The sequence below is a fragment of the Myxocyprinus asiaticus genome, chromosome 18 (assembly GCF_019703515.2).
Source record: "Myxocyprinus asiaticus isolate MX2 ecotype Aquarium Trade chromosome 18, UBuf_Myxa_2, whole genome shotgun sequence".
In the NCBI taxonomy this organism is placed as follows: Eukaryota; Metazoa; Chordata; class Actinopteri; order Cypriniformes; family Catostomidae; genus Myxocyprinus; species Myxocyprinus asiaticus.
In genome coordinates this window covers 13338147-13356940 of record NC_059361.1, presented here as the reverse complement: position 1 = coordinate 13356940, position 18794 = coordinate 13338147, and the positions used below count along the sequence as shown (strand labels likewise).

Here is an 18794-nt window from a genome sequence, read left to right as displayed (position 1 = left end):
TGGGACTACCATTCTAGACATATGAGCTTCTAGTTTAGCCTTTTAGACATAATTCCTGTGGGTGAAGTTTGCTTCATGTAAACCGTGCTAAACATCATGTCCCTTTTTTTTATTTATTTATTTTTATTTATTTTTTTCGATTACATATAGTCAGTAATTTGTAATTTACTTATCTGTAGTAATTGACAGCACGCCTCTGATGCTGACCAAAAAGCTTAAATTATATTGAATCTGAAAGTTTTGTACAACAGCTGGTAAAAACTGACATTAAATAATAACATAATTAAAAAGTAATTATACAGTTATTGAAAATTAAATAAAAAGAAACTCTGTGAATGGCTGTTCTGTTGTTTCTGGCCATAAATGAAATTACATTCATAGTGCAATGCAGAATAATGTGTTTTAAGTGCTATAAAATGTATTGTAGAATGTGCTGAAAACAACAATTTGAAACTCACATTTACAGAAATACATATTTAAAGCGGTCATGACATGCCTTTTTTATTATTTTAATATGTTCCTTGAGTTTCACCTATCATATTAGTAAAGTCTTTTTGCACAATAAAACAGTCATATAATTGTAAAACATGATCATTTTCAACTCTCATTATGACCCTCTGTCAAAACGCTTGGTTTTTGTGCTTCTTCTCCTTTTAAGACTTGATAGTAAATGCCCACTGTTTTGATTGGCTCTCTGCTCTTGACTTATTTGCTCTTTCTCCTTGCCATCTCACTGCTACTGGGCAAGCTATGGAAGTGATAAGGTAAATTAGGCATTGATGTGTTGTTGTGGAAGCGGTCAGATGCAAATGTCTACCACAGTGTGACATCACAATGTGCAGGAAGTAGAGAATGAGTCATTTTGGCAGCTTGGTTTCAACAAATGCTCTTTGTGCTTTGCAGTGAGGAGGAAGTTTTGAGTTCTGAAACTTACAGTATGTTTTTATTGTACAATGACCTCTTATATGTTAAAAGATTAAGGAAATTTGATTATTTATGTCTTGACCCCTTTAATGTAAGAAATGACTTCAGTATGACAATGTAAAATTCAATGTAAAGGTCAAATTAAACCTTTTAGACCAAACATTTTATGGCTAAATACTACACTCAAATTACACTGGTAATTTGTTTAAATTATTGTCATTATTATTTCTATTGGTCGGATTTATGTTATTGCTCTGTATTAGGACATTAGATTCCAGTAAACCCTACAGCATTGCTAGACAAGCCCTAAAAAGTCTTTTATTAAGAAAGCAGTAACTTGGATTACTGTTTACTCTGTTGTGTAACAATGTGAATCCCAAACTGACCCTGCTGTTCCCGGATGGGGTTGGAGAAATGTTCTTCAAAACAAATAAGGCCCACATTGTCTTCTTTCTGTCTGTCTTTCATATCTCACCCTGCGATATCAGAGAGCCACGTGTATGTTTTCAGCACACAACAATTCAAACAAAACCTTCAAGCCCTCTGCTATTCTATTGTAAAACACAGGAGACTGGAAAGCGACAGCATTGTGTTTAACCGTTTGGCATGGAATGGTGATTTTGAAAGAAAATTTGGAAAGCTTTTTGCCAAGTTTAATCTCTAAAAGGCAGGAGGTAATGGTGACTTACAGTTACATGTTTTAGAAGAATGAGTTCTCTGTTTTCAGAGATTCTCCCTGTGCCTTTCTCTTAATTGGTGTTATTTCTGGAGGATTAATCTATTCATTTGAAAAAAGTAAACACACTGAAAGAATAGGGCTTTCTTTTCGTCTTCCTCAAATAACTGTGAGTGAGGGATGGGAGCCGGTGTTTAAATTTAGGAGGCAAAAAAATTAAACTTGGGGGGGGTGGGGGGGGTCTAGTTTTGTATCAGTGAATTAAAAAAGAATGAAAAAAAAAAAAATAGGGGGAACATTTTAGAATTGTGGTCCTGGCATAATATGGTTTTTACAAGCATTTTGGTATAAACAAGGAGCTCCCAAGAGCTCTGACACAATTTGAACACTTATGGTGGCTAAACTCGGGTACATTGTGTTTCACAGTAAGCGTGTTAGGAATGGTAATACATTAAAAGGCCCATTATGATGTTTACAGGCATGTTTATGGGAAGGAGTGAGGGATGAGGTTAAAGAAATAGTTCGCCCACAAATGATAATTCTGTCATCATTTACTCACCCTTATTTTGTTCCAAACCCATATGACTTTCTTGACTCCGTGGAAAATATAAGGAGATGTTAAGCAGATTGTTAGCCTCAGTCACCATTCACTTTCTTTGTATGGAAAAAAAGATCAAATTAAAAAGATACATTTGAGTTAGAGTTTTGGCCCGTTTGAACATTCAGTCAGTGTAAGTCTGGGTTTTTCCGATATTTAATCAGCTGTTGTGCGAAAACCATAATCAGTTAGAAAAGGTATTGCACACTAACACCCTGTCTACACCGCCAGACGTGAGCTGCGTGGCGTGATGCGACAAAAACAAATTATACTCCCATTATAATAATTGATGCTGTCTTCACCGGATGCATCTGACACGTCCGTGCCTTGTTACGCCGACAGTAAACGGTACCTTGTTCTATTTTGCGCTGCACTCCTGCCAACAACACAAATAAACGGTTTAGAAAGTTTGCTTTGACACGTCCAATGCAGACAGCCTCAAGTCGTTGCAACGCAACATCGCTCGTGACCGGTGTAGACAGGGTGTTAGTCAGAACAGGTTGAAGGTCTGTGCCAGGTTTGGTGGATGTAGCATAAAAGCTGTAGGAGGAATTACAGGGATTTTTCAAATGGCCACAATAAGCTGCCATGTGGACCAGACTTCATGCCAATAGTCAAACATATAGCTATGCAAGACTTAAGTGTGCTTATTTAATCTTTCTGTTCTTCAGGTTCTCCTATGGTGAAGGTAAGAGTTCAGCACCCTCCTGAAGCCAGCGTAAAAATCCACCAGGTGCTGAAGGTGGGTTATGGCCCCACTGTAAACGAGCACTCTGAAACTGTCACCTGGTCCGCTGGGCTTTCTGGTGTCCAACCTCGTCAGCTGCCAGGAGAAAGAGCAGAGGCCCTACCCCCACGAATACAAGCCCAGACCATACGCAGAGATTCGGTCTACACGGAATCGTCTGGCTTCAAATACTGTTTCAGAGATGTCCGCAATGGACAGGTTAGCTTTCAAATCTCATACACGCACAATCTGTTCACTCATCTCTGTTTTCATTCATTACATCAGATCCCGTTGGAACAGAACTCACCCCGGGCTAAGCCTGGATTATGTTTGAAAAATTTAGCACGACTTGTCTATGACTTTATTATATAATATTGTTACTCTTAGAAGTCTGCCATGTCTTTATGCTGAATCACAAATTCCTTATCAGTCATTTTAAAGAGAACATTGTGCATTTATCATACCAGAAGTCAATTTATAATCTTAATCTTAGGTTTTTTTGTACAAAAATGTTTATAATTTAGTTTTTTCATGACCATTTTCCACTGTCTCTTTGACCTTTTTTGGCATTTTTTGATACGGTACCTTTAAAATTGAAATAACTTGTTATATGTAATTTGCATACAGTTTAAATAATCTCTTTGTATCTTAAATTACTAACAAGGTCCCTATCACATTGCTGTATACTAAATGTTCATGTACCCTGAAATCAACCCCTTTCTGCCGAATTACTAACAAGCGCTATCCCCATAAGGCATTTCTGCATTAATTCAAGTGTGTTCACATTTCCCTGTGGCGCTTCTTATGCTTTAACAATCTCAGAGACACTGGTTCTGGTTTTGTGGGAAACAGGAAGTAATTGCATTCACATAAACAATGGTAAACGTTATTCGAAGCTTGCCTTTTTGCTTTAAAATAAAGATTTTACTCCACTGGTGGTTAGGTTTAGGGTTGGGGTTAGGGAGTAGGTTTAATAATATATGCAGTCCTATTTACTGTATTACGTCATTTGCAACAAAAAATACAACTCACTTTTGGCACCACCCTTTGGTTATTTTGCCCCAACAACACTTCCAGCTTTGGCCACTGGGGGCAGTAGTGCTTTGGTAAGCACAGACCAATTTCAGCAGCAGAACGTTCCACCTATTGTCGCCAAATTCACAGTGTGATCAATCTGGTCAACATTTTTTTAAAGGGATAGATCACATAGAAATAGCTTTTTAAGGTAACAATTGCAGGTTACCATTTTTTGCAGTGTAGTAAATACAATTTTTAAAAGACAAAAAAAGGCCTGTTTTCAGTGATATTTCCCTTTTAAGTATTAAGATACTTTTCATCACCACCCACAACACTATGCTAACTGTTTTAATCTGTTTATTTAATGTTTGTAGAATATTCATTGATAGCCTAGTGTTCCGGGCTCAGTGAATTAATGAATGAGCATGTATTCTCCACTGCATCCTACAGTGTAGTTCTCCTTTACCTGGCCTGCGGAGTCAGGAGACATGCTGCAGAAGTGTGGGAATGGCCTGGGGCATCAACGAGTGCACGCTCTGCCCACCAGGCTCAGGTGAGTCCCACCCCAGTACAGTCTAAGCCCAGAGCCAGAGCATGTTACTACTCTCAGACAGGCCTCAGAGGTTTGCAACAATAAATAAATAATCTGTGTGTGATTGGTTTTGTTCTGAGACCAGAACATTAGCTGCACAGTTTGTACTTTGAGAACAAAGAGACAACAAAGCGCTAACAAAAAAGAATTTTTTTCCATCTGAACAGATAAACACACACACACTGACATCAGTTCAGCTGGCTACAACAACATATGTCTGTCTTGTAGAACAGAAAATACAGCCGCCACTTTATGACTTCATGAGATAAATATAGCCTTTTCAGAGTTCTTTGGCAGACTACTCATTTAAGTCTTGCTACCATATTATTGTAACAGTCAATGTGCCGCCATCAACCTTGACCAGACTCGTCTGGCTAAACATTACAGCATATTTACATTCCTGAAGAACTTGATTAATACAACGTACTACAACTTTCCCTTTATGCCTGTAATAGTAACTGGCATTAACACCACCATCTATTATTAAACACAAAGGTAAAAAAATAACATATAGCCTTTGATACTGTGGCCAGAAGAAGTATTTGGACACTTAAGTTGTACTTAAAATGTATTCACTGCATAAGATATCAAAATTCTAAACCAAGTGGCAATAGAATGATACTAGGCCTATTCTCAGAACTAACAGCAGATTCTTACCCATATTTGCAATTACTTTTAATCAACTGGTCCCAAGGCACTTTTAGTGAATGTATGGAATCAGTTCCCCTCAAGTTCACAGGTGTAGTTCATCACATTAACTATAGACATGTTCCACTAACATTTGACAAGTACTTTTTTCCCTCATTTTTTATCTTTTGCTTTGTGTGCTTGTGCTATATATCTTTCAAATAAATGTCACTTGGTTTGATATTTTGTTATATTCACTTAACTATTCATTTAAGTGTCCAAATACTTTTTTGGGGCCACTGTATGGTATGTTTTATGCTCTTTTGAGCATTCTGCTGTTGTTTTTTTTTTCCAGGAAACTTTTTCCAAAGACATATTTTTATAACTGCTTGGTGACCCTGAGTGGTTGATAACGTTAAGCACATGGTTACATAATACTTTTACTAAATAATGGCTAAAACAATAGAGTGGAGTAATCTGTGTTACACCCTCCGGGGTCTCTGGCTCCCCCAGATCCACAAATATTTAACCTCACAGGGACAAACAGTTATTTTTCTTCTTAGTGAAGCACTGTGGAAAGTATGCATAAATTTCTGGAAGGCTTTGTTATGAAGAAACATGTCCTCATAAATCGAGGAATCACTCTGGATTAGATGGTGGGGGCATAAAGCTCTGTACTATAAAGTTTAAAAAACTCAGGTCATGGTCAGTGACGAAAAAATGAGTGATAGAAAGAAATGAGCAGTGCACAGACTGAAATCTTTAGGGTTGAAAACATCCTTAGGGTTAGGGTTAGACTATACCTTTAAGACTTGTTTTCAGAGAACATGTCTTGAGTTAAGTTTTTTTTAAGCCTAAACGTCACTAAATTTTGTTAGATTTACGATTCAAATAAGAAGAAACAATTTGCCACTGGGCAAAAGGATGTTTCGCAATTTTTTACTGGAAAACAAGACAAAAGTACTGATTAAAGAAAATGTCTCGGTTACTGTAGTAACCTCCATTCCCTGATGGAGGGAATGAGACGTTGTGTCGATGTAGTGACACTAGGGGTTGATCTTGAGAGCCCGAGACACCTTCAGATCTTTGAGAAAAGGCCAATGAGAATTGGCGAGTAGAATTTGCATGCCGCTCCCCCCGACATACAGGTATAAAAAGGAGGCTGGAATGCGGATTCATTCAGGTTTTTGCACTGAGGAGCCGAGACAAGGTCCTGGCCATTACAGCGGTGTAGTTCAGCCTGTGGCAAGAGGGACACAACGTCTCATTCCCTCCATCAGGGAACAGAGGTTACGACAGTAACTGAGATGTTCCCCTTCTGTCACTCACTCGACGTTGTGTCGATGTAGTGACAATAGGGGTCCCTATATGAAACGCCACAATGGCTGAACTGTGTTACGTGAACTGCCGATGCAAGTGTAGGCAAGCTACTGTGAGCGTAGGAACAGATGCACTCGGACTGCGCGTAGCCTCCCCAGACGCCCCAAAATGTCATGTAATTCCCAACAACCCTGAGGGGGGAAGGAGACGTATCTAGTGTGGGAGCAGGCTGCACTAGCCAGGCTTTTTCTCTCTAAGTTTTTCTCTCCACAGAAAATTAGATTCAGCTGGGGCCTTTACATGCTCATGTTCTTTTCCGTTCCTATTCCTTCAGGGGGAAAAGACCCCACGGAGGCCACACCCTGCCCTGAAGGGGAGGGTAAAACAGTGGCGAATACGTCATATGGGCCTAAGGCCGCACATAGAAGAGGTGCAGCGGTAGGTCCTGCCCTTCGTAGGGGAGGAGCTCTACAAACGCAGCAACCGGGGCAGAGAGGGCTCTGCCAAGGGAGACGCGGGTCTACCGAAAAAGGGAGACCATACCACGGAAGATACATCACAGGAGGTTACCAGGGTAACCGAGACCTGTGGAGCACTTACCTCAGTACAGGGCACGTTATCACATGTATTGGTCCGACTGCGAATTCCTCCGCTGAATTCGTGAGCCAGAGGGCTAGGAGGAAGGACATCCAGGGTTCACAAGTCGTGAACACACATGGGAGAGATGAGCGCACGGCTTCATCTCGTGCAGGGGAAAGGCGCTATACACAAGTGGTATACCCGGCCAGCTGCTCTGCGTAACGAAACTTACCTGTTTGTACCTGAAAGAACACGGGACGAAACCGGCTCAACCCGGATATTGTAAAATCTCACTAAGGTATTGGGTGTTGCCCAGCCCGCTGCTCTACAGATGTCTGCTAGAGAGGTGCCATTGGCCAGTGCCCACGAGGTTGCCACACTCCTTGTGGAGTGTGCTCGAACCCGCAAGGGGGCGGGAATGGACTGGGTCTGGTAGGCCAAAGCGATGGCGTCCATGATCCAGTGGGCAAGCCTCTGTTTGGAGACAGCGTTCCCTTTCCACTGTCCGCCGAAGCAGACAAAGAGCTACTCAGAGCTTCTAAAGATCTGCGTGCGATCCAAGTAGATGTGCAAAGCACGCACTGGACACAGCAACGATAAGGCTGGGTCTGCCTCCTCCGGGGGCAGCACTCGCAGGCTCACCACCTGATCCCTAAAAGGGGTCGTGGGAACCTTGGGCACATAGCCCGGTCGGGGTCTCAGGATCATGTGAGAGTCTTAAGGACCGAACTCTTTTGCTGACAGAGGACGCTTGCAGGTCCCCGACCCTCTTGATGGAAGTGAGCGCAGTCAGGAGGGCGGTCTTCAATGAGACGGCCTTTAACTTGACTGACTCTAGGGGCTCGAATGGTGCTCTCCGTAGGCCTAAAAGGACCATGGAGAGGTCCCATGAGGGAAAGAGGCTCGGGTTCAACCTCCTGGCGCCTCTCAGGAACCTGATGATCAGGTTGTGCTTACCAAGAGACTTACCTTCAACAGCATCATGGTGTGCTGCTATAGCACCTACATAGACCTAGAGAGTGGAGGGGGACAGCCGGCTGTCCAAATTCTCTTGCAGGAAGAGGTCTGGGCGTGGGTGCCAGAGGGTGCCCTGTCCCTGAGAAAGAAGGTCCTTCCTCAGGGGAATTTGCCAGGGAGGTGCTGTCACGAGGGGCGTGAGATCCGAGAACCAGGTCTGGGTGGGTCAATACGGAGCCATAAGAATGACCTGCTCCTCGTCCTCCCTGACCTTGCACAGAACCTGTGCAAGTAGGCTCACTGGGGGGGACGCGTATTTGCACAACCCCCGGGGCCAGCTGTGTGCCAGCGTGTCTGTACTGAGAGGAGCTCCCATCAGGGCATACCAGAGTGGGCAGTGGGAGGATTCCCGGGAGGCAAACAGGTTTACCTGTGCCTTGCCGAATTGACTCCAAATCAGCTGGACAACCTGGGGGTGGAGTCTCCACTCTTCCCTAAGCGCCACCTGCTGCGACAGAGCATCTGCTGTGGTGTTGAGGTTGCCAGGGATATGAGTGGCCTGCAGCGACCTGAGTCACCGCTGACTCCAGAGGAGGAGGTGACGGGCGAGTTGCGACATAAGACGAGAGCGTAAACCACCTTGGTGGTTTATATAAGCCACTGTCGTCATGTTGTCCATCTGGACCAACACTTGCTTGCCCTGGATCAACGGCAATAGCCTCCGCAGGTTGAGCTGTACTGCCAGCAACTCGAGGCAGTTGATGTGCCAACACAGGCAAGGTCCTGTCCAGGAGCCAGCGGCTGCGTGCCCGTTGCACACGACACCCCAGCCTGTCTTGGAGGCGTCCGTCATAACCACGACGTGCAGGGACACTTGCTGTATGGGGACTCGAGCCCGCAGGAATGCAAGGTCTGTCCAAGGGCTGAAAAGGCGGCGGCAGGTGGGTGTGAGAGCCACACGATGTGTGCCGCGGCGCCATGCATACCTCGGGACTCGAGTCTGGAACCAGTGCTGTAGCGGTCTCATATGCATCAACCCGAGCAGCGTGACCACCGCTGAGGATGCCATTTGCCTCAGGAGCCTCTGAAAGTACTTCAGTGGGACCGGCATTTCCCGCTTGGATAAGTTCAGGCAGTTCAGCACCGACTGCATGCGCTCGCATGTGAGGCGCGCTATCATTGACACCGAGTCTAACTCTATGCCGAGAAAAGAGATGCTCTGAACCGGGGAGAGCTTGCTCTATTCCCAGTTGACCCGAAGCCCTAAACGGCTGAGGTGCATGAGCATCAGGTCCCTGTGTGCACACAGTAACTCTCGAGAGTGCGCTATAATCAGCCAATCGTCAAGGTAATTGAGTATGCAGATGCCCACTTCCCTTAACAGGGCTGCCTCTGCGACCTTCGTGAAGACGCGAGGGGACAGGGACCAGCCGAAGGGGAGGACCTTGTTGCGATATGCCCGACCGTCGAACGCGAACCATAGGAAGGGTCTGTGTCGAGGTAAAATCGAGACGTGAAAGTATGCGTCCTTCAGGTCTACTGCCGCAAACCAATCTTGATGCCGGATGCATGTCAAAATGTGCTTTTGCGTCAGCATCTTGAACGGGAGTCTGTGCAAGGCCCGGTTCAGAACTCGCAGGTCCAAGATTGGCCGCAACCCACCGCCCTTCTTGGGAACGATGAAGTAAGGGCTGAAAAACCTCTGTCTCACCTCGGATGGAGGGACAGGCTCTATCGCGCCCTTCTGTAGGAGGACCGTGATCTCAGCGCGCAGGACGGCGGCATGCTCTTCCTTCACTGACGTGAAGAGAACGGCACGGAACCGGGACGGGCGCCTGGCAAATTGAATCGCATAGCCGAGTCGGATGGTTCTGGCCAGCCAGCGCGACGGGTTGGAAAGCGACAGCCACGCGTCCAAACTCCAGTCAAGGGGCACTAACGGAAGGATCACATCCGATGTTCCTGGGGGTGGGGCCTTGTGGCGGGGGGAGCAGGGAGTGCCGCATCAGGGAGCAGTGCTCTGATCCGAGGCAGCCGCGCTGAGGGGACCCTCGAAGCACTTACCTTGCTCCACGTGCCCGGCGTAAGGCGGGCCAGTGACTGAGGAGGAGGGCCTCTTGGGCCTTCCTCGAGACTCGTCACCACCGGCCGGCCGGGGATGTGGTTTGTGTGATGCAGCAGGGCACGCGAAGGCGGGGGGCTGCTTTCGTGAGGCCCAGGCTGCAGGCATTCGGTGTCCAGTAGCCATGGGGGCGGTGACCGTGAGCACTGGCGGTGTGACACGAGGAGAGAGGAAACTGCTCTTTTTTTGACAATGTGGGTACAGGGAACAGAAAAGAAAAAGAGAACAAAAGGTTTACCCGGCGGAACCGTACCCATTGAAGCCCCCGAATCACCTTCAACGTCAACCAGGGTGGCCTCGTACCCGTAGGTAGAAGGACCAGCAGTGGGGACAGCTGAAGTGGCTTTCCCTCGAAAGAAGGAAATCCGCGACCGCAACGTTGCCATGGTCATGTTCTCGCAATGAGAACATGAACCATCCACGAACACTTCCTCACCGTGATTTTGGCCCAGGCACGTGAGGCAGTGATCGTGACCGTCAGAGGCGGAGAGGTAACGACCGCATCCAAGAACTGCACAGAGATGGAAGGGCATCTTTAAAAAGACGTTCAACGTTACTGTGCCTGCTCTAATTGAGGAAATATACTCTTTAGAGGAAATAAACTCTTTTAAAGTGCTGTCGAAGCACCCAGGGGCGTAGAGTGCAGTGGAGTGCAGAGTGGAGAGAAAGCCACTGGAATGCGCCGTATATCCAACAGCACACGCTTCTGAAGAGGTGAATGGATCAGTAGTAGTATTCAGCTCGCTGAAATAGAACCGCTCGGCTCCGAAGAAAAAATCTGAAATAATCCGCATTCCAGCCTCCCTTTTATACCCGTATGTCGGGGGGAGTGGCATGCAAATTCTACTCGCCAATTCTCTTTGGCCTTTTCTCAAAGATCTGAAGGTGTCTCAGGTTCTCAAGATAGACCCCTAGTGTCACTACATCGACACAACGTCGAGTGAGTGACGTCGAGTGAGTGACAGAAGGGGAACTGTATATTTTTTTGCAGTGGTGTTGTTTTGTGTTATTGTATTTGTTTAAGCCTGTCTTGATGATAAATATCTTGTTATTCATCTACGTTCTTTAGCCTTTCCTGTCTCTCAAGCAGTATCCTTCTCCTTCTGCAAGAATTCCTACACTAGTTACAGTTAGAGAGGAGATTTCAGGTCAGGTCATGATCTTATTAGGTCAGCAGAGCTCAATGTGCCGCTCTCTCTACAGGAAATACAGTTAATGGACAGGGGAGCTGCCCAAAAGGCTTTGAGAGGATCAATGGGACGCATTGTGTAGGTAAGAGTCCTCCACTCCTGGATCATACTTCATTCTTGCTTCCTTCATCCAGGGGTTAGCAGGATCCATCCTCATCACTAGAGACACTTTTGATGGTTAAAATGTACCTACATGTCTGATTATGTTGAAGTACTGGTGTAGATGCACTGCTTTCTGGTGCTGAATGTATTTAGGTGGACAGCTTTGTTTAAAAGGACAGTATGCAGAGTCAGTACCAAGAAGATGCTTGGCCTGGCTAAAAGAGGTCATCTTTAACCAATTAAGTCCAACAAACCACCTAAGTCTGGTTTAATATACCCAAAAAGTGCTCATAGAGGCAGGTAAAGAGTCTGTCTTTCTTCCCACTAACAAAAAGTACCATGGAATTATTTTCCATATTAAAATCATGGTTCTTTTTGGACATGTATCATGGTACTACAATATTATTCCTTGAAGTACTTGGATGCAAATACCTTGGTACATAAATATGATTATCATTCAGTACTGTGGTATATACCAAAGTGCCATGATATAACAGTTCAATTGTACAACCAAGTACTTATTTGTTTTGGCCACTTGGCGACAGCCACTCTCTGAGACCAGAGAAAAAGATCAGTTAAATTTCAGTTTTGGTTTTGACTAAATAATTATGGAGAACTGAATCCAACATGATCTAGCAACTCACCATCTCCATAAGAACAAAACAGTTTCCCCAAAATTCACTAATGAAACTATTAACGTCAAACAGTCTCAGATGTTTGTAATTATGTCTGCAGAACTCAACCTTTTACAATATGGCAATATCTTTCAAAGGTAATCTTAATCCAGAAACCACTTTACCCCAGGGAGAATCTATAAATGTTTTCCTATCTATGTCCTGATTAAAGCTACAGGCCAGATGGTTTGATGAATCAGTTTATCTGGAGGTGATCAGAGGGTCAATTAATGATCTTAATAATGAACTTCAGATCTGTTACATATCTCTTTCTCCCTCCCTTCCTCTTTCCTGTACAGTTCTCCATCTTTAAACCATAGAATAATTCTGACATTTCATAAATATCAATGTGATAGTTCACCCAAAAAAATGAGAATTATTTTTACTCACCCTCCTGTTCTTCCAGAGCCCTATTACTTTCTTTCTTCAGTGGAACACAAAAGAAGATGTTAGCCTCAGTCACCATTTACTTTCACTGCATCTTTTTTCCATACAGTGAAAGTGAACTTCCTCTTAAAAACTAGCCTGTTCAGTGGCTAACATGGTCTGACATACATACTCACAAACAAATACTAACCAACATGGACACACCAACATGTTTCCTGTGTTGTTGGGTTGTGACAGTCATATTTCCTCCTCTGGTGTAGATATTAACGAGTGTTTGCAGCCGGGTTTCTGTGAGAATGGCAATTGTGTAAACACCCGGGGAAGCTACACTTGTATCTGCAAATTGGGCTACTTATTGGACGCCTCTCATGGAATCTGCATCTGTAAGTACGGGGTTTGTGGACACCTAGTCATCGCCTGAGAGGAGATCGGCAGCAGGAATACACAGGGCAGCCATGCCACACAGCCACAGCCCTCAGTCATACACATATTTCATGTAAATATTTTGGCCAAAAGTGTGTGGACACCCGAACACCACAAAATCATAGTTATTAATTTCAAGTGAATCTTCTGGGAAGACCTGCTAGATATTGGAACATGGGTGTGGAGATTTGCTTCCATTCAGTCACAAAAGCATCAGAGGTCAGGCGGGGACGTTGGTTGATGAGGCCCGTCTAGCAGTCTGAAGTCCTATTCATCCCAATGGTGTTTAGTGGGGTTCAGATTTGGGCTTTGTGCAGTATAACATTTCTTTATGGACCTCATGTTGTGCACAGGTCCATTGTAAGGCTGGCAAAAGGGCCCCATTTTATTGAAAATGTTTGTCTAAGAGGATTGCATTGCTGTATGCTTGGTTTTATGTACCTGTTAGGAATGGATATAGTTAAAATAGCCAAACCTGTTAAATAGAAGGGGGTCTTCACATACTTTTGGCCATGTGATGTACCTTTTTGTAGTGGTATGCCTATACATCAGATACTTTTACACATCATAAGTTTCAAATCCACACTACAAAATGAAGGATAATGAATTGAGGGTTTTAGCGGTGTGGTGCTGCAGTTCTGTCTATTCCAGCAGGCATTACTTGGCAATTGGCCTTGCTATGCCTGTAAGGCAGAACTATGTCTTGACCTTTTTCTTCATAAGCCTGCTTCTATGTGTTATTGGCGAATGACCATTCAGTGTTTTCTGGTGTTTTCCCATTGATTGGGGGCTGTCTGTCTCTGTATTTTATTTTGCATTTGGGAAACTCTGCAGTTCTATTTTAATCCAAGTTTCTCCTTGTCTGAATGTTTAAAGCTTCTCTGAAGGCATGTATATGTGTGTCAGTCAGCCTTCAGGAAAGTGTACCTATGTATACTGTATACAGTATGTGTAACACTGTGTGCATATTATTGCAGTGATTTGCTCAAGCTGATCTATGTGTCATGTCCAGTGGCATTGTGGCTGATTATTGTATGCCTGGCTCTACTTTAAACCTTGTTTGTGCTGCTAAACCAATCAAAGCCAAAAGTGTAATGAATGATGTCAATGTAGAATGAGTAGCATAAATACTTATTTCTCTCAGACTGCGTTGTTCATTGAAGTCTTCAGTTGTAGTTTTTAAACCCTGTCAGTTAGAGTCTTTTGTTTATATAATACTTTACTTAGAGCTTAAAAGTACAAGGTAAGCTCTATCGACAGCATTAATGTCGAATATCACAAAAAATTATTTCGACTTGTTCCTCAGTTTGTACAACAAACAACAGTTTACAGTGATTGACTTACTATGGAAGTCTATGGGACAAGACATTGCACTGCAATAAATGTTAAATTCACACTGGAGTATCTGATGCATTGGCAAATATAACATTTTTAAAACTCATGTCAGAACCATAGAAAACCGATAATCCCTGTAACTTTAGCTTTTTATGCGCAAGGATTACGGAAAAGGACTGTTTACAAACAGAAAGATACACTCATAGGTTTTATGACTGTAAAGTTTAACAAGAAATTTGCAGCCTTGATCGGTAGTCCAACCACTAAAATAATTATTTAGACAACTTTACAGCTCAAATAGAAAAAATACATATTGTATGCATGAATATGTGCTTTTACACAAATTCAAGCTAAACAAAGTTTTTCTTATAAACCCTCTGTAGTGCTTTGCCCCATAGACTTCCAATGTAAGTGCATTACTGTAAGCATTTTTGGTTGTTGTTGTTGTTGTTTTTACAACAATTCAAAATGCTTGTCTGTTTTAATCAACAGCATGCCACAAATACTGTTGATAGAGCTTAACTGGTATTAAACCTGGAACGTTCTTATAAAATATTTTTGAAAACACCTAAAGGAGCAGTATGAAGACATATCTGCATGTACGTTCCTTTGCATGTTTAGATTTGTGTTGTCTGTTTCTTCTGAAAGTTGAATCTAAACCACAATTTTCTGTTCCCTACCTGTTCGTCATACTCAGTGAGCCCTAATATTATTCTGCTGTCATTTTCCCCTCATAGCACAGAAAGTGATCTCGGAAGAGAAGGACCAGTGTTTCCGTATCGTCAACCAGGGCTCCTGCTCACTGCCCATCCTGAGAAACATCACCAAACAAATCTGCTGCTGCAGTCGAGTTGGCAAAGCCTGGGGAAAGAAGTGTGAGTTATGTCCTCACTTTGGCTCAGGTAAGAGACTTTTTGAGATTCACACAAACCCACATTTCCAACATTCAAGGAATGCATTTGTCCTTTCTTAACAAGTATTTTGGAATGAACATTTTTTTATGCAAAAGTACTGGCAAAGAATTGGAAAAGATGTATGATAGCATTGAGGACATTGTTTTAGTACAGAATATTGAAACAGCATGAATTGGTTTTAACACAAGGATTCCAACTGTTCCTTGAGGACCCATCCCACCCACACGATCAACAATATTTATATGAAAATGTCTGGAGGAATATCAAAGGAGTCGGAATTGAATGTGTCATATTTCTGTCTTCATCATTAGAACACAAATTTGGCTTCAAAACAACTTGATAATTGCTGTGTTTTACACTGTGGACCAATCCCATTAAAGAAATAGTTATTATTTACTTGCCAACATTGTCACGTTGCCATTTTGTTTGTTTGTTTGTTTATTTGTTTTGTTTTTTTGCAGTATATAGTAATCAGTCTGCCAAGCTCCAAAAAGGTAATGAAAGCTCCATAAATGTAGTCCATACGACTAGGGTGCACAATTCTGACTATTCTGTCAATTATTTCCCTTGATATTGTAATTGTGATATAAAAATAATTTACATTAAAGTACTATTTTGTGGAGGGGCATCTGCATGCCTTAGGTGCCGTTCAGAACGAAGCCGTTCATGCGCTAAAAAACAAGCTATACACAGCGCGATGAAACGCTTTCAAAAGTTTATGTCCTTTTTAACGTGACCCATGTCTAAAAATCACAGCACTCATGTGTGAGACGCTAAACACACAGCGAGAAAAGACGCAGCAGTCAAAGATGTCAATCAAGTGCATGTTTACATAGAAGAACAATTGAAGAACAGCGCAGATGGACGCAAAGTGTGTTTGTTGTTAACGGTCCCATATTCTTTATGCATGGCCCTCTAGCAGCATGAAAAACCAAATGTTATTCACATTTGTAATAAATTATACACAGAAACCAAGCAGTGGTGTCAGTGATTGGTTAATGTTCCACTGTTAAAAAAAGAAAAATAATAATAATAATTAAATATGGTTAATTACAAAATTAGTTAAAGGGATAGTTCACCCAAAAATTAAAATTATCTCATCATTTACTCACCCTCATGCCATCCCAGATGTGTATGACTTTCTTTCTTCTGCTGAACACAAACAAAGATTTTTAGAAGAATATCTCCGCTCTGTAGGTCCATACAATGCAAGTGAATGGGTATCAAAAATGTGAAGCTCCAAAAAACACATAAATGCAGCATAAAAATAATCCATAAGACTGCAGTGGTTAAATCCATGTTTTCAGAAATGATATGATAGGTGTGGGTGAGAAACAGATCAATATTTAAGTCCTTTTTTAACATAAATCCTCCTCCCTACCCAGTAGCTGGTGATATGCATGAACAATGTGAATTACCAAAAACAAAAGAAAGTGAAAGTGGGGATTGATCATATAAAAAGGACTTAAATATTGATCTGTTTCTTACCCACACTTAAATTGCTCCTTAAGATATATATTTACCACTGGAGTCATATGGATTAATTTTTACGCTTCCTTTATGTGCTTTTTGGACCTTTAAAATGTTGGTACTGATTTACTTGCATTGTGAGGACCTACAGAGCTGAGATATTCTTCAGCAGAAGAAAGATACATATATATCTGGGATGGCATGAGGGTGAGTAAATGATTAGAGAATTTTCATTTTTAAGTGAACTATCCCTTTAATTGTGACAGCCCTACATAGGACTCATGCACTATATTCAGAGTCACAATATCTTTATGTAATGAACAGACTGATGCTGCAATCATTCATGCAAATCAGTTTGCAGCCCTCAAATCAAATACAGAACAGGTTTGACATCATGAGATTTAGTCACGAGCCAACCATGATTTGAGAGCAACATTCTGAGTTGCATGAATGATTTGATTTGAAAGTGAATAATGACTTAAATTTCAATCTTATGCATCATATGGACTACTATTATGGTGCTTTTTTGTCCTTTTTGGAGCTTAAAAGCCCGTGGTCACTATAAGTGATCCTTCAGTCATTTCATTTTGTATTCCACTGAGAAAAAAACAGCATACATGCTTGGAAAGACATGATGGTGAGTAACTATTGACATTATTTTCATTTTTTGGTAAACTTCTGTAATTCTTTAACTGAAGGTTACTGGCTCAACTAAGAGACTAAAATGGTTCATAGAGTAAATTGTACTTTTTGGTTTTGGTTTTGACAGCCTTGAACTTTGTGTCCACAGCTGCCTTTAAAGAGATCTGTCCTGCTGGACCGGGGTATCATTACTCTGCATCGGCTCTCAAGTTTAACCAGAGGCTGGCCGAGACACTTGGCACCGGTGGACCGCTACTGGTTTCTGAAAATGGCCGCACATCCATACTTGACAAAGGATCCCAACCTGCATTGCCTGACAGCTCCAGAACACACTCTACAATCAGAGTCCAACAACCGTCAAGTCCTGAGACACGATACCCACGACCGACCAACACACAAACTATTAGAGTTCAACAACCTACAAGACCACAGCAACCTAATACAGGCTCACAGTCTGGTTCAGTCATCGTTATAACTCAACCGAAACCAAACCTGTCAACCGACAGCGGATCTCAAACCACTAATGCCAGACCTCAGCAGCCTTCCAGTGTCCGTCCTGGGAATGCCACCACAGCAACCAGCCAGCCAACCAAAGTGATCACGCGTGAGTGACAGCATTCCTTATAGAAACTCAACAAGGTTATATGTTAAAATTCTGATTGACAGCTGTGTAATTGTATATATTTTTGATCTTATTTTGTACAGCTGTTCTCCATATGCAGACTAGCCGGCCCTCTGTTAACAAACAGCCAATATCTCCAGCCAGAGCACTTCCAGTTCCAGCTACACCCCGCCCACTTATGCCAAGACAAGGTAAGCCATTCATCCTAGATGCCCAGTGTTGGGGAACATGACTTTTAAAGGTAACGTGTTACAATATTGCGTTACTCATTATAAAAAGTAACTAATTACGTTACATCATTACTTTTTTATGGAAAGCCGTGAAATTACTGATGCATTACTTTGTCTTTATGTTCAACTGAATGAGAATGTGAGCCCTTTGCTTGACTTGCATGTATTTTTTACATTGGAAGTGCTATTTTTTTTTATTGCTGTAGGCAATTTTTGAAGTTTTGAAAACATGTCTAAAAAAAAAAAAAAATTAGCTCTTTATTTCCTCCTGTACATTTTTGCATTATAATGGAATGGAATTTGTGTGCTGCTTTCCACTCTTCTGCTTATTTTTTATTTTTTTTTATTTTTTATTGGAACATCATAAATACAGATGTGGGATAAAAGCAACGATGTTCCAGAGGATGTTCTAAATGTTTGGTTTTAGTTTGAAGGTACAATTAGTGACTATACACCTCAAGCAAGAGCACAAACAGAACAATTGGCTTTATTGTTACGGTGACTGAATAAGCACAAAGACTCACTTATTCAAGAGAATGTGAGCACACCCAGAACATTCGCTGGCCTGTTCATATACACGAGCGACCACTTTGATTTCTAAAGCTGAAGTGGTGCCAAATTTAAATCAAGCTTAAAAAATGTATTGCTGGAAGAACTGTAATTTTC

The 18794-nt window shown here is 42.4% G+C and overlaps 1 protein-coding gene across 3 annotated transcripts in view; it reads left to right on the top strand.

Moving 5' to 3' along the window:
• Window positions 1–18794, top strand: part of LOC127455984 (latent-transforming growth factor beta-binding protein 4-like) — a 117370-nt gene that overhangs the window by 67188 nt on the left and 31388 nt on the right. For 2 of the 3 annotated variants that reach the window (XM_051724224.1, XM_051724222.1), the window contains 7 exons: window positions 2870–3144; window positions 4393–4495; window positions 11343–11411; window positions 12753–12875; window positions 14988–15152; window positions 17425–17880; window positions 17982–18089. In XM_051724224.1, the coding sequence (XP_051580184.1) occupies window positions 2870–3144; window positions 4393–4495; window positions 11343–11411; window positions 12753–12875; window positions 14988–15152; window positions 17425–17880; window positions 17982–18089 (1299 nt within the window). The remainder of the gene's footprint in view (window positions 1–2869; window positions 3145–4392; window positions 4496–11342; window positions 11412–12752; window positions 12876–14987; window positions 15153–17424; window positions 17881–17981; window positions 18090–18794) is intronic. The other variant, XM_051724223.1, reaches the window with a different exon arrangement.